Source organism: Rhamphochromis sp. 'chilingali' (assembly GCF_963969265.1).
Source record: "Rhamphochromis sp. 'chilingali' genome assembly, chromosome: 21".
NCBI classification, from domain to species: domain Eukaryota; kingdom Metazoa; phylum Chordata; class Actinopteri; order Cichliformes; family Cichlidae; genus Rhamphochromis; species Rhamphochromis sp. 'chilingali'.
In genome coordinates this window covers 28,262,186-28,275,913 of record NC_137949.1, presented here as the reverse complement: position 1 = coordinate 28,275,913, position 13,728 = coordinate 28,262,186, and the positions used below count along the sequence as shown (strand labels likewise).

At 41.0% G+C, this 13,728-nt stretch overlaps 1 protein-coding gene across 1 annotated transcript in view; it reads right to left on the bottom strand.

The window, feature by feature from the left end:
* ltk (leukocyte receptor tyrosine kinase) overlaps positions 1-13,728 on the bottom strand; it is a 75,220-nt gene that overhangs the window by 9,220 nt on the left and 52,272 nt on the right. Inside the window, exons 16-22 of the mRNA XM_080871607.1 lie at positions 10,918-11,103; positions 10,114-10,212; positions 5,348-5,512; positions 5,067-5,180; positions 1,619-1,805; positions 1,426-1,516; positions 970-1,034 (exon numbers count right to left, since the gene is read on the bottom strand). Of these exons, the coding sequence (XP_080727733.1) occupies positions 970-1,034; positions 1,426-1,516; positions 1,619-1,805; positions 5,067-5,180; positions 5,348-5,512; positions 10,114-10,212; positions 10,918-11,103 (907 nt within the window). The remainder of the gene's footprint in view (positions 1-969; positions 1,035-1,425; positions 1,517-1,618; positions 1,806-5,066; positions 5,181-5,347; positions 5,513-10,113; positions 10,213-10,917; positions 11,104-13,728) is intronic.

Genomic DNA, 13,728 nt, shown 5'->3' with positions numbered 1-13,728 from the left:
CACATGAGGGATGATCAGGGGAAGTGGCCACACATGGGAACGCAGCTGATATACATGAACTTAACGACAGGACAGGAGGAGTGAAACTGAATACACTGACAGTGAATGCAGGCCTTCAAAGTAAAACAGGAAACATGGGACATGAACCGGGGAGACGTAGTACAGGGGGAGGTGACAGACGCGACAGCATGAACTTGACAATACAAGACACACAGACATAAACACACGAAGAGCAAGGGAGGCTTGATACAAGGGTAACATAACTACAAAAGGACTGGACTACCTTAAAGAACCTAAACAATCAATAAACATCAAAATAGACTAAACACAAAACACTGGGTCGCACGACCCAGGACCATGACAGATGTCCACTCCTGGGAAGATTGGCAGAAGTTTGCGACTTAATTTTTCACACGCTGCTTCTGCATTTTGGCTTAAATTTTGTTAAATAAATAATCACACTGTGTCATATTGTCATATCTTGCCTCTTTTTTAGTGTTTATTTTTTTAAATCTCATTAATGATAAACTTATTATACAACTACAAAAAAGTCTCAATTTTCAATCAGCCAGAATACAAGTATTTAAAACTGTCACTTGCTGACTGAGGGATGGACCTGTAAATAGAGTAGACTTTAACAAAATCAGATGGGAAATCATAATACTTTATTAACACCTAAGGAAATTAGGTAAACTAAGCACGCCTGAACAGGGACTTGAACCCTGGACCCTCAGATTAAAAGTCTGATGCTCTACCGACTGAGCCACCCAGGCCCGAGCAACCCCCGCTAGAAACCAATTAACGTCACACATTTTCCTGAGCTCAAAATTTACCCCTGCAGACACGATTGTCTTTGAGGGACAATTCTTGTGTGTGTGTGTGTGTGTGTGTGTGTGTGTGTGTGTGTGTGTGTGTGTGTGTGTGTGTGTGTAATGCACAAAGGAAGTGTATGGTTGCTGTCTCGTGCACCTCATAATCAGAGCCTCCATCAGGAAATCCATTTCATCCTGCTCGGAGCAGATTTCTGGTAGAGTCTGCAGAATAGAAAGAGAATTTGAGTGTGTGCTACTTTTAAGGGGAAATATAAATTTTCAGACCTAATCAGCAGAGCATTGTAAGCAGGTAACCCCATGCGGTGCTCTCTCTGCTTTTTTGCTTTTCCCTTTTTAAACTGTGTGCCTTTTAAAGCATCTTATCCAGGGACGCTGAGCAAATCTGCATTCTTCTTTTTTAGTCATTTTGTGCTGCAGTCTTTGCACAACATAAGAAAAGCCAACAATCATTTTGTAAGTGAAAGCATCTCCATGACCTTTAGCTCTGAGAAGCAGAAGCACCACTTATGGGATTATAAGTACTGAACATACATGCGAGGTGTCATTGTTAAACATTTAAGTGCAAATATTTAAGAAAATATGAGTGGCTGACCTTTATGGCCACCTGCATAGCACTGCCATCACCACTCATCCCCAGAACTTGACCTTCATAGACTTCACCGAAGGCTCCGTGACCAAGGGCCCTAAAGAGGAGAGAAAACACAACGAATGAAACGAAGGCACACGTTTGGTGGAGAGCAGAAGCTTAAACTGGCACTCTAACATTGAGTCCGCTTGTGTCATACCTCAGTAGGGTGATGTTCTTGCGTGGCACTTCCTTCAGCTCACTGAACGAAGCGGCTTTGCCGGTGAAAAAGTAGTTTGGGTTGTAGTCCGTCATGATGGTGGAGGAACGGATTTTGCTCAGCTTATACTCGGGACTCTGAAGACGCCCCCTCACTGCATGCAGGTCGTTCTTTTTGCGGTACCACACTGCAGAAAAAGACGAGGCAGAGGGACGAACAAGCTTGTTATATTAAAGAGTCGACAAACCCTTGACAAAAATTATCAGCAAACTTTAATCAGGACCCTACAAGTGCATGTAAGTGGCAGAAGGATCTTCCTGACCATCTGTCTGAATGTAGGAGCGGCAACACAAGGAGGGATCAAGCCACATCTCAATAACTTTTTCCAATCCTAAAACAACATTCTTAGTGGGAATAAAGCTATAAAAATATGGCAAAAAGGGCTTCATTTTTGTTCTTAAAGAATACTCCACCAATTCTGCATAGCACTTCTCCAACACTGGAGTTCTACCTCTTCAAACACCACCCTCAGTATGGATCTGTAATTCACACGTTATGTTATGTTAGTAGCAGTTATTGAAGCCTCAAGCAGAGACGATGAGCTGCCTTCAGAAGTCAAGTGAGCTGGCTTCTTTCTAAAGCCACTAACCTAACTGACATGCATGTGGGATGGCCTCTCCTTGGTTACTGCTCCTATACTGTCTGTGCCAGTGAGTTTGGACTCACCCGCCATGGAGGCAGCCCATGTCCCCGATGCAGGTTGGTAGTCTGCCAGGGAGGGGGGGCGTTGCGTGCAGGTAAGAGGTGCCGTCGAGCCATCGCCCGGTGCAGATGCTAGGGACTCAGGAGTTGGGATAAGGGGAGTTTTAAGGAGGAGAAGCAGGAGAAGGAGGAGGAGGAAGAGGTGGGGGTGAAGGACATGGGGCGCCCAGGGAACAGACTACCTCCCTGCATGGGGGAGAGCTCAGGTAAGGAGACACCATTAACCTGAAGCGTGTGTGTACGTTCATTGCCTTTTTTTAAAAATTAAACACGCTCCAGTAAAAACACCCCATCCTCCCCAAATATGTATTTTTTAAAAGCAGATGTTATAAAAATGAATGTCATCAGCCTTTGTTTAGGAACTGATTTATTTAAGAGCAAGTGCACGCATTTACACACAATGCAGTTAGTGTTCCATTTTGCATATAGTGTCCCAGTACGCACCACTAGTAGCACCGCTGTATCTGCAATTATCGTCTGTCAGATTACACTCTGATAAGCTGATTGCGGGGTTGTATTTATGTTTAATTACACCGAGCTCAAACTTTCTTAAGGAAGAACTTCACAGCAGAAATGCAGACTGCAGTCTTTTATCCTAAAAGGACATTTATCTGATGAATAACTCGCCTCTTCCAGCTCTCACACGTCGCTTTTCACCAAGTCCGCCGCACTTTATCGACATATTCTCTCACTTCTGCTGACAGAAAACCAACCACATCCAACATAAATCGCCATCTTTTAATGGTCAGCCATTAGCACTTACTGATAACAAAAAAATAGAAACACTCGACTCCATCAGAGCACTGTTTCACTGCACTGTGTGCGTTAAGGGTGTCATTTAAAATGGGAGGTTAAACGTTTCATGCTAAGCTATCATGAGATATAAGGGATTCAGAATAAAGCTTGTGGCGAAACGGAAATTTGAGGGGGGAGTGTGAAGGTGGAGGTCACCACATAAATTTTCAAATACCTTCTGCTTCAGGCTCGGCTGGAAAACGGACATTATTCTGCTCGGATTTCATTGCCAGGAGGTGAAATGTCCACATTACTCTTAAATCTGTAAGAGTTACTCCGTATCGCTTTCCTTACAGGAGGTTTTTACATGCATTACTTCATTAAAAAGTCCCAACTGTTTGGTCATGCCTGGTTTTCTTGTCAGGCTGCTTTAAACCCCCGGGGAGCTGGGAGTGTAGCTGTTATTCTGCAGGAAGTCAGCGCAGCGCCGATTCCTCCAGAGGCTCTGACACAAAGTTTACTCTCATCAATTCGCGCTGTGGGAAAATAGCTGAGCTTTGCTTAATATTTGAGTTTTCAGTGAGGTCATGAAAAGGACAACAGAGAGAGAGAGAAAGAGAACCTGCTATACACGCACACCTTTACAAAGCTCTTGTTAGAGGATTCCCTTCTCATAAAGTCTGCAGCACACAGTTGTCACAAAAGGTGACAAAGGTGCTCCGAGTGTTATTAGCTGTATAATCCCTCACTGTCCTACATTACTGGAAAATGACTCCACGTGTTGTTAAAACTGTATTTGTATAAAGTGTCTGGAGTTAATCAAACGAGATTTGGTATACAAAAGAAGGCACTTAACAGTATATTTTGCATAGCAGCCTTTGAGACCATGTTCATTGTCAAAATGTGGTTGTCTCAGAATCCCTCTCTTCTTTCTTGAGCTTCCTGTTTTAAGTGTGGTTGCTACAGAGTAGTTAAATTAAAGCTATACAAATGTAATGGTTAATTCCCTAATTACTCCTATTTTAGCATTTTACAGCCTGCCTGACCATCTGATTGTCTCAAACCCGCAGCCTACAAGAGAAACTCTGGTAACCTTGTCGCTCAGCAAACAAGCACCTACTTATTCTAATACTCCATATCATAGCACTTTGTGTGGATAGCATTTAACACTTTTAAAGAGGAACAATTTCTGCTCTATCCTCTTATCACGGAGTCGATGCCCGTGGGTTCAGCTCAACTCACGCTTGTCGCTGCGCGCTTCTCAAAATGACAAAAAAGGCTAATCTCTTATCACAGTTCTTCATTTTCAAATACTGTTGTAATCTTCATGTCTGTATAATCACTTCTGTGTTTGTTTTTTTGTTTTTTACAGACAATAAATTATAACAGCTGACATTTACCGCTACAGAAACCCACTCATACTGAAAGAAACTTAAATGTCAACTCTTTCTGCTTGTGCTTTTTTTATAATCAGCATTTTTTTTAGAATGAATTCATGCAGCGAGACACTTACAGCACGTCTCGAAAATGGTTCATGCTTCCACGAGAGCAATTGTTCCACTGCAGGCACTGAATACAGCATATAAACAATACGGTATTTAACAGTCACCTCTTTATCGCCTCTCATCAGCAAAATAGTCTAGTTTCACCTATTTATACTGTATATACATACAGCCAGAGAAAAGAGAGCGTTACCTGGAATGAGTGCTTGTAATGAGTGTTCATACTGTGCTCACTGTCAGCGTCTAATAATTCACAACCATATCTTTGCCATCGCACCTTTAGTCATCTTCCGCACAGCCAGCGAAGGGCATTTAAACCAACATTTATCAAAGTTGTTTCTGTTTCTGTTGTTAGTAACATCTGGAAGCATCTGCGTGTCCCAGCTGTGCTCACAGCCGGTGGAAGGTGGAGGGCACAGACTGCGCACAGAACTGGAGGAGTCTCTTACTGAGGATGACGCCGGCGCAGACCAGTGCAAAGCCGCTGGCGACGGTGGAGACCACAACAGCCAGGATCAGGGATGTTGGCATCAGGACCGGTGGAGTCGGGCTTTCACGAGTCGCTGGAGGGGTGGAGCAGAGATGGTCAATTAGTGTTTGTTAGCTGCTTAGATGGGAAAGAATTGTGAGGGATTAAACGTGTCATTAAAACTAACATTAAAACAAAACGTCTGACATATCATGGCTCACAAGTAAAAACAAGACCGTTTGCTGGGTTTTACAGACATACTTGGAGGCCTAGAACATGTAATGTTGTCAGTGTCCAGGACTTCATCATCATCATCACAGAGGCAGAGGATGAGGTGAGTATCTGCTTCTCGTTTGCAGCTCTGCGTCTGACAGTGGCTGCAGTTCAGCTGCACCTTGATCTCACACTCACCGTGACTTTCCATTGCTAGAAAGAAGACAGGAAATAAACACAAACATCAAAAGGAAAATTATTTGTTAGAGAGTGAGGGGATGAAACCAACACACATTTAGCTCTGCAGCCTATTCATCTGTGCCATAGAGGGAAAAAGACATCTGTAGCACAGAGAAACAAGCTTTAGTATAGCAGGTTTTGACTATAAAATGAAAGCCACACTGCTCCTTTGTTGCCCAGTAAATTCCAACTAGACCACCAAACTAAAAGGTAATCCTTAAACAAAAACTCCCACAAAACAGAGTACATAAAACTGTGTTTTTTTTAAATGAAAGCACAATTATGACAAATTAAAGAATAAGTAGATGGAGATAATCCAGATAGTACTTTGATCTTTCCATGACACTATAAAATCAGACTTGTTATTGTCCTAACACATCACATGTCAAGAACATCTTGTGCTTGTGATCAAATAGCTTTTTAATACATTCATAACCCCCACCTCTCTCCCTTTCCAAAAGAAGTGGGACACTCTGTAAAATTCTGCAACTACAGCAGTGGGTCTTCTTGGTTCCCAAGCTTTTACAGAGTGTTTAAAGAGTGTTAAATGATGAGATGATGCAACAAAGTGGTAAACGTGTTGCTGGCCTCAAATTCAAAATGAGCACATAAAATAAAAACAAAAAGAAGACAATTTCTCAACATCTGATGGGTTGCCTTGGTGAGTTATAGCCCATGGTCCTGGCTCTCCAACCAGTTATCTTGAATTTGTGTTGGACTTATTATCCGTTTCTTTGGAACTAGAAGATTTTCATGTTCTAGTTCTTGATTAATGACTCTTGACTTTAGTATTCATTGGTGCCCTTGAATTTTGTTATTTATATTTCTTCTTCTTGGTTCTTGTTCAATTATGTTAGATCCCTTTTTGTGTCTGTCCTAGTCGTGTCTCTCTTTGGCCTGTCTCTGTGGTTGTCTGGTCGAGTTCCCGTAATCATCACTAATCTTTGTGTTTCGTCTTTTTGGGTCCCCATTGTGACATGGCTGGACGTCTGGTCCTTGTGTCAAGTTAACATGTCTTAGTCTGGTTCTCAGTATGTGAGTTAGTTCCTATTTTATTTTGATTGTCGTGTTGTGTACGTCATGTACAGTTTTTCTTCCCCTGTCTTGTTAGATTCTGTTCAGCTGTGCTTCCAGGTGTGTCCACTCTCCTCTTGTGTCTATAACATCTGCATCTCCCTCTGTTCTTTGTTGTGCTCTCCCTCTTAGTGTGTGAGTTTCTGTTGGTCTCATTTGCCTCTTGTTAGTTTATGCTTATCCTGCTCCTGTTTTTCTTTCTGTTTACCTTGCCTGTTATCAGCTAAATAAAACGGATTTTGAGTTTATTTCTGTCTGTTGAACCCTGCGTTCAGTCCACTCTCTGCCACATGTGTGTTCCTTTTACAGAAAATGATTGTAATACATTCAGGTTTTCTGTTTTGTTTTAAACACATATTTTTACATTATCAGTGCATGTGTACACTACACCATCTACATATATGGTGGATATGAAAATGACATGATGTTACACATCTGAAAATCTGATGAAAATCTCCTGGTAAACAGGTGCTAAGGCTGCCTACAAAAGTCAGACAAACGTTGGTAAAAGTGTGTCCCACTGCTGCTGAAGTGTGTTGCTGGCATTAATATGTTATATTAAGTTAAATATTATATATATATATATAATTTGAAACTAATAAAGGATTTTAATTATTGGAAAACAATTACTGCAAATTTATGCATACAGTACAGCAGAGCTGCATTTTTTTTAATGTTCTTTCTATAATTAGTTTAATTGATAAACTATATTGTGACGTAGGAAGAGCCTCGCTGTTTTAATGATGCAGTTTTCTAACAGGAAGAAGAATAGGGCTTCTCCATGTGTCCTCGATTTATTAAACTCATCCTTCAATTAAAGCGAGAGATCATTTAACTACATCACAGAGAAAAATGCATTTGCCTTGAAATTTAATTATTATAATAATGTCTCTCTCTCTCTCTCTTTCCCCCCTGATCATGCTTTGAATGTGTTTCATGTTGCAGACCCCGACATTGTGTTTTAAAGTGGCATGGCACACTGCATAAACAACAAAGTCTTTCACATGAGAATGGAGGCCTGTCTGTTGGCGCCGAAGGCAACAGGCTGCATGACGCTGTGAATTAGCCACTTTCCTCTTCCTCCCACTGAATAATGAGAATCAGATGGGCTGTTAGTTTCAACAAAAATAGGAAAAAAATAAGCCCATATATTCATGAGAATATACTCCTAAATGTTCATACAAACAGATAGAAAAGCAATTAACACACAAACACATATCCTTGCACACCTTTCTGAGGACTTGTCCTTGATATACAGGTAGTGCATTCCCTAGTTAATCCCCTAGTCTAAACTAAACCATCTCATCACAACTGATTGCCCAACCCTAACCCAAACAGCCACTTCTGCTTGTGGGATCCAGCATTTTTGGTCCTCACAAAGCTGCTGAACCCTGCATGTACTGTGGTCTCCTGGATTTGTGACCCCACAAATATAGTTCAAAGCAAACTTAGACAAAAGCACACCGAGAGACATTGACTGGTTTAGCTGTTAGAAGTATTACATGAACCTGAGGATTCGTCATTTGAGATTCACATTGCTGTCACAAAAACACAATGCATGGTGCTATCTTAGACCAACACATACTGAGCCTGCAGTTTGTAGCCTTATTTATGGCATTAAACATTAATCACACACTAATCAGGCAATGACCTCTGTTCTATGGGCTCAAATTGTGGTCATAAATATTTTGTACTTGTAAATCAGGTTTGTACGGAGCCCCGCAGGGGACATGGGAGAAAAAAAAATTAAGACTTTTGCGAGATCTCGCAAACCTTTTGTGAGATCCCAAGTTTGTTTTGCGAGATCTCGCAAAAGTTGAATTCCAACAACAACAGCTACTTAGTTGTAATATTACTCTTTCTGGGTCACAAAATACACTTTTAAGATATTTTGAGGCGTGAATGTAGTTGTGTAAACGTCAGATTTCTGCTCGGTTTACAAGACATCACATATTTGCAAAAGTGCTCCGACGTTTTCGGAGATCTATGAAACTTTTGCGAGATTTCGCAAAAGTTTTGCGAGATCCCGAGTTTGTTTTGCAAGAAGCTAGGTCCCCTTACTTTCAGCAGATGTTGAAATGATAAAGTTGTGGTATGTCAGTGGTTAGAAATACCAATATTACTTTAGGATTAGTTTAACACAAAGTCAGGGCTGACCCGGAACCATTGCTGTGAGTCACAGTGCGCAGCATGTGCTGCTAATGCTAACTGCTAACTAAAAGCAAAGGATCCAGAATTTGTTGCGCTGGCTGCTGAGCTCTGTGGGCTTTTGCAGCAGCTCTACCTGTACTAGATGCACCTGCTCCTTGTCGTTTCTATCTCTGACTTTGTCCTCTACAAGAGTTTCTGTTTTTTTTGCTGGTTCTTCAAATGTTCAATAAAAACATGTATGATAATTCATAACGAAGAAAGCTTTGTAAGTATCCCCACTAGTGAAGACTGTCATTTCCACAACACTGCCCCCCCCTCCCGCTCACGGAGGTTCGCAGCGCTGTTGAAAAGGTTCAGGAGGTCCCTGTATTAAGCACGTAAACCTGTGACACAAAAATCACCAAACTCAGACCACCACAGACTGTTTTCCTTCGTGGTGATGAAGGAAAACGCTGGGCTGGCATGAAAAAGGGCATTTATTCCCTTCAAGAACCTGCAGTTCAAAAAAGCACCCCGCCAACAGCCAAACCCATCTGTTCTCTGATTGGATAGTTAAATTTGTGATTGACATGACATTGGCCAATCAGATGAAAGGAAGAAAAATAGGGTCAAAATTCGTACTTGAAACTTGAGTGCAGACTTTCTCACGTATTTTTGTCCACACACAAATCTTTTTTACAAACACACAAATTCTTTTTACACATACAAATCCTGATTTACACGTACAAAATATTTATGACCACAATTTGAACCCATACTGTTCGCTGATGACATTTTTGGTAAATATCTGAGCGCACGCAGAGATTTTCATTACAGAGTGGTGTCTGTTTTTAATACAGTGTCGCCCGGGGGCCGAGCGAGCACAGCGAGTCGGTGTTGGTTTGGCCTTACATAGATATTATTAAACCGTTTAATGATGAACTCATGAGAGTGGGAATTTCCTGTTACTAGCAAACTTTTACTTTAGCTCTGCTGTTTTCCATTCTACTTTGCTGGAGTCTTCCTCTTAACTCTAGCATGATCACACAATTTTAAACCTATGCCAAGGTGCTACATGCTTTCAGCTGCATCTCATTGGCTTTATTAGCTGATAAAGTATGAAGCACTTGGTCTTTCTTGCTTTACTCTATTTAGTACTTGAATAAGCACTCAAATCTGATCTTGTACAAAGACTTGTACAAAACGTTTTAGCGAATCATCCAGTTATAACCTTCTGAAAAATATTCAGTAGCATCTCAAGGTTTCCATCTGGGAATGGTATTTGCTCTTTTGCGTCCTGTATCCTCCGCTAATCTCTTAAAACCTCTCGATATAAAGATGCAGGAGTAGGGTGCCACGCTCAGTCTCACCTGCCAGAGGCTGCAGAAAAATCTCTCCCATTGGGTGAATAAATGAAATTCCATTCTGACCATCAGCTGTGATGTCATCTGTCAATGCAGCATCGCCTCCTGTCAAAAACAAACCAACAAAAATAATAGTAATAACTTTAACTCTTGTCTAAACGACAGTTTTCTTTTGATGTAAAATATGATTATCAAGGCAAAAAAAATACCTTAATCCTAACTCAAATCTAGTTCTTAACACTGCTTGCAACAGTGGAAATTGTACATGAATGTTACACTAAAAATGAAGAACAGATTGCTGGCACAGAAGTAATGAATCAAGCTGAGCAGTATTTTCAGCAGACTGCAGTCAAAATAACCCACAATCAGCTGATACTCCTCTATGCATTCAGTCATCGAACCTCACAAAGAGGTTCGATGACTGAATGCATTTGCTTTAGCCTTCCAACAGTTTTTACTCTCTTGCATGTCCCTCTGAAGCCCTGTCAGCTCTGAGTTATAAATGTTAATCTGCAGAGTAGAGTACTATACAAAGGACAATGAAGATGAGCTGCCAGGAAGAAGAGGAGAGAAGAAGAAGTCCATAGAGTAGATTCATGGATGTAGCGAAGGAGCACATGCAGAGGGTTGGTGCGAGAGAGAACAAAGCTAAGGGGACAAAGTGAGATAGATGCAACAAGTCCTTTGTGGTGACCACTAAATGGAGTCTGAAGAAGAAAAAGAAGTACAGGAGTAGGGTAGTAGTGCCAAGTAGCTGACTAAAAATTTAGTCTGGGTTGAAATAACAATATGATGACAAAATACGGTTACCTCTGTATCCTCCTCCACCTCCTCCAGCTGTGCACGCACCGCCTCCTCCTCCAAACCCTCCGAAGGTCGACCAGCTGAGCTTAGACAGCGCCAGGGGGCATGAAGATCCCCCCTCGGCACCTTCCACCAGGGATCTGCCAGCCATCAGGTGAGAACTTGAACTATCTTTCCAGCCGCCACCTCCACCTTTAAGGGAAACAAAACAAAGTCATTCACTGTTACAAGAGCTACTTTGGGAGCATTGCACAAGGTTGTAAAACACGGTTCGTGTGTTTGATGTTTGCTGCAGTGAAAAAACTCACCGACTGAGAACAACGAAAAAATGAGTTGCCATTAAAAATTAGTTTAATAAGGGTTCATAAAATAACCTGAAGGCTTACACTGTTGCTGTAATGTGAGCGAGCCAGCTTTGATTTTAAAAGGGTACTCGGGAGATTTCGAAATTATACGCAGGCCAAAGTATCCTGACTTTTAGGCCCCGGTGTGGATCAAGATCCAAAAACAGGCTCTCTGTCATAACTTTGCATTTACCAAACCCAAATCAGGTTGTATGGCTGATATCTTTTAGGCAGCTTTTTCAGACTTGACAAGGGTATCTAAAGAGTAACTATTTTCACACTTCATGACTACTAAATGAATGTTTTTATGTTCTGCTCGGGTTACACTGAGATTCTTTGCAGTCTGGATATAAGCACAGACACAGTCATCAGTGAGGTTTTATGGAGTATCTACAGCCACCAATGTGTGTAGTGTCTGTTGTGAGCTTGTCTCCGCTGTCACAAATTAGGCCCTACTTTCGACTGGTGATTCAGCATATTGAGTCAGCGGTGGAGGCAATCAGTGAGAGAGCTGTCTGTCTGTTAAGCCAGAAGGCACACTTTAAAGACAAATAAGTTCAGTCTTGTTTAGACTATAATTGAGAAGGTCAGAGCAAATCCACTCGGATGTGGAGCGTATCAAATACAGAAATGAGGGAGAAGTTTTAGCACAGGGCTTTTGATTTTTCCGGCTGTTTTTTGTTCTGTTGTTGTGTTTCTTTGTTTCCATTCGCAGGCAGCTGGTGGGTGGACAAAGGGTCAAGAGTAAAGCGTCAGCTATTCGGTCGCCATAAAAAATGTTAAAACTGAAAGGAGACTTTCCGCCCATCCACTTATACAGCAACAATGTAGCTATACTGCAGCTTTGTTTTGGGCATGAATTTAACCTTTGACTGCACCAAAGTGAACTGATGAATACAGAGACGCCTCGCAATGAATAAAAAGAGTTAACGGGTTCAACCATCATCTCTAATCTACAAAGACGGGCAGATATAAGTAGGTTTCATACAAACAACATATCAAAGGAAGACAAGCTTCACTGAAAGATGTTCCTCTGCCCTTCAGAGGTCTTTGATCAGTGATAATATACTGTATATATAGGGCTTGTCTCATGTGGTGGCACTTTAAACATCAGCACACATGCAAACGCACGTAAACAGAAAGACCTCATCTGCTCAGTACTTCGAGCTGCAAACTTGCCCTGACACGCAGATCTTTATCTAAACAGTCTCTCAGAGGTTTCAATAAGATGAGTTGATAAACGGTTCTCGTTGAGTCTCGGCTGGTCAGAAGGGATTTACTGAGAATGTTCCAGCGAAAGAAGTGAATTCCAGATACATCCCATTATCCACAGGCCAAACACATGCATGCCAACCTGCGCCACCCTGTGTGTGTGAGAATACAGAACAAATAAATCCTCTCATATCTCCGGCTACCTTTTGGACAAATGAAATGCGTGCTTTGGTATCAGATGACACTGAATTCAGTCAGAACAACGTCTTCTCATCCAAAGTTTACAGCACGTCCTTTATAAGAAAATGAAACTTTTCTTTGAACATAAAGTGTAGAGGGTAATTTGTAACCAAAAAGAAAAAATACCCACAATTGCAGCTTTTAAAGTTAGGGAAGAAAGTATCTGGACAATGAAACAATTTTTGTAATTTTGCTTTTGTACACCTCCACAGTGGATTCTGAATCAAACAATCAAGATGTAATTGAAGTGCAGACTTTCAGCTTTAAATGAAGGGGTTTAACAAAAGTGCTGCATTGACTAGGAAAACATAAAAGGACAAACTAAGACAAGTTTACTTATGAGGACTGTTTTCAATACTTGGATGAAGTTCCTTTCCTTTTGCACACTTACAAAAGAAATGTCATTGCCCCAGAAATCTATGGATCCAACTTTATATTAAATTTCATACGCTGCTTTCTGTAATACATTTTTGTGTGTGCTGCTAAGTAAAAAAAACCCTGTTATGCAACAAACAATAGCATTCCATCTAACTAATTCTATTGAATCTAGTTTTTAATAGGGAAAAATGCCAGGAACACTGATTCTGGAAAGCCGTTTCATTCTTTTACATAATTGAATAGAATATTTAATACTGTGGGCACAATAACAGTAACTTCATTTTCCTCAGTTATGCAAGGGTGGACGGAGTCATCTTAAAGTCAGACATCTCAAGATTTGAACACATCAAAGTGAAGTTATTTAGTGAGGAGTGACCTTTGTGGCCTGTATTGAACAAAGACTCACCCCTTATTATTTTCGTTTTTGCTAGGAAAATAACAAAATATTTGTAGTTGTTCATTGGAAACACATTATAGAGCAAATAGTTCAATTATAATGAGTTTGAAGGCAAATGTTTGGTACAACCACCTTTATTCGTTGACACAGAACTCTTTCGGGCTGCTTTCTTGTAATTTCCCTGGGCTCTTTGAAGGACATTCAAAGCTCTTCTTTGGATGTTGGATGCTTTTTGTTGCATTCACT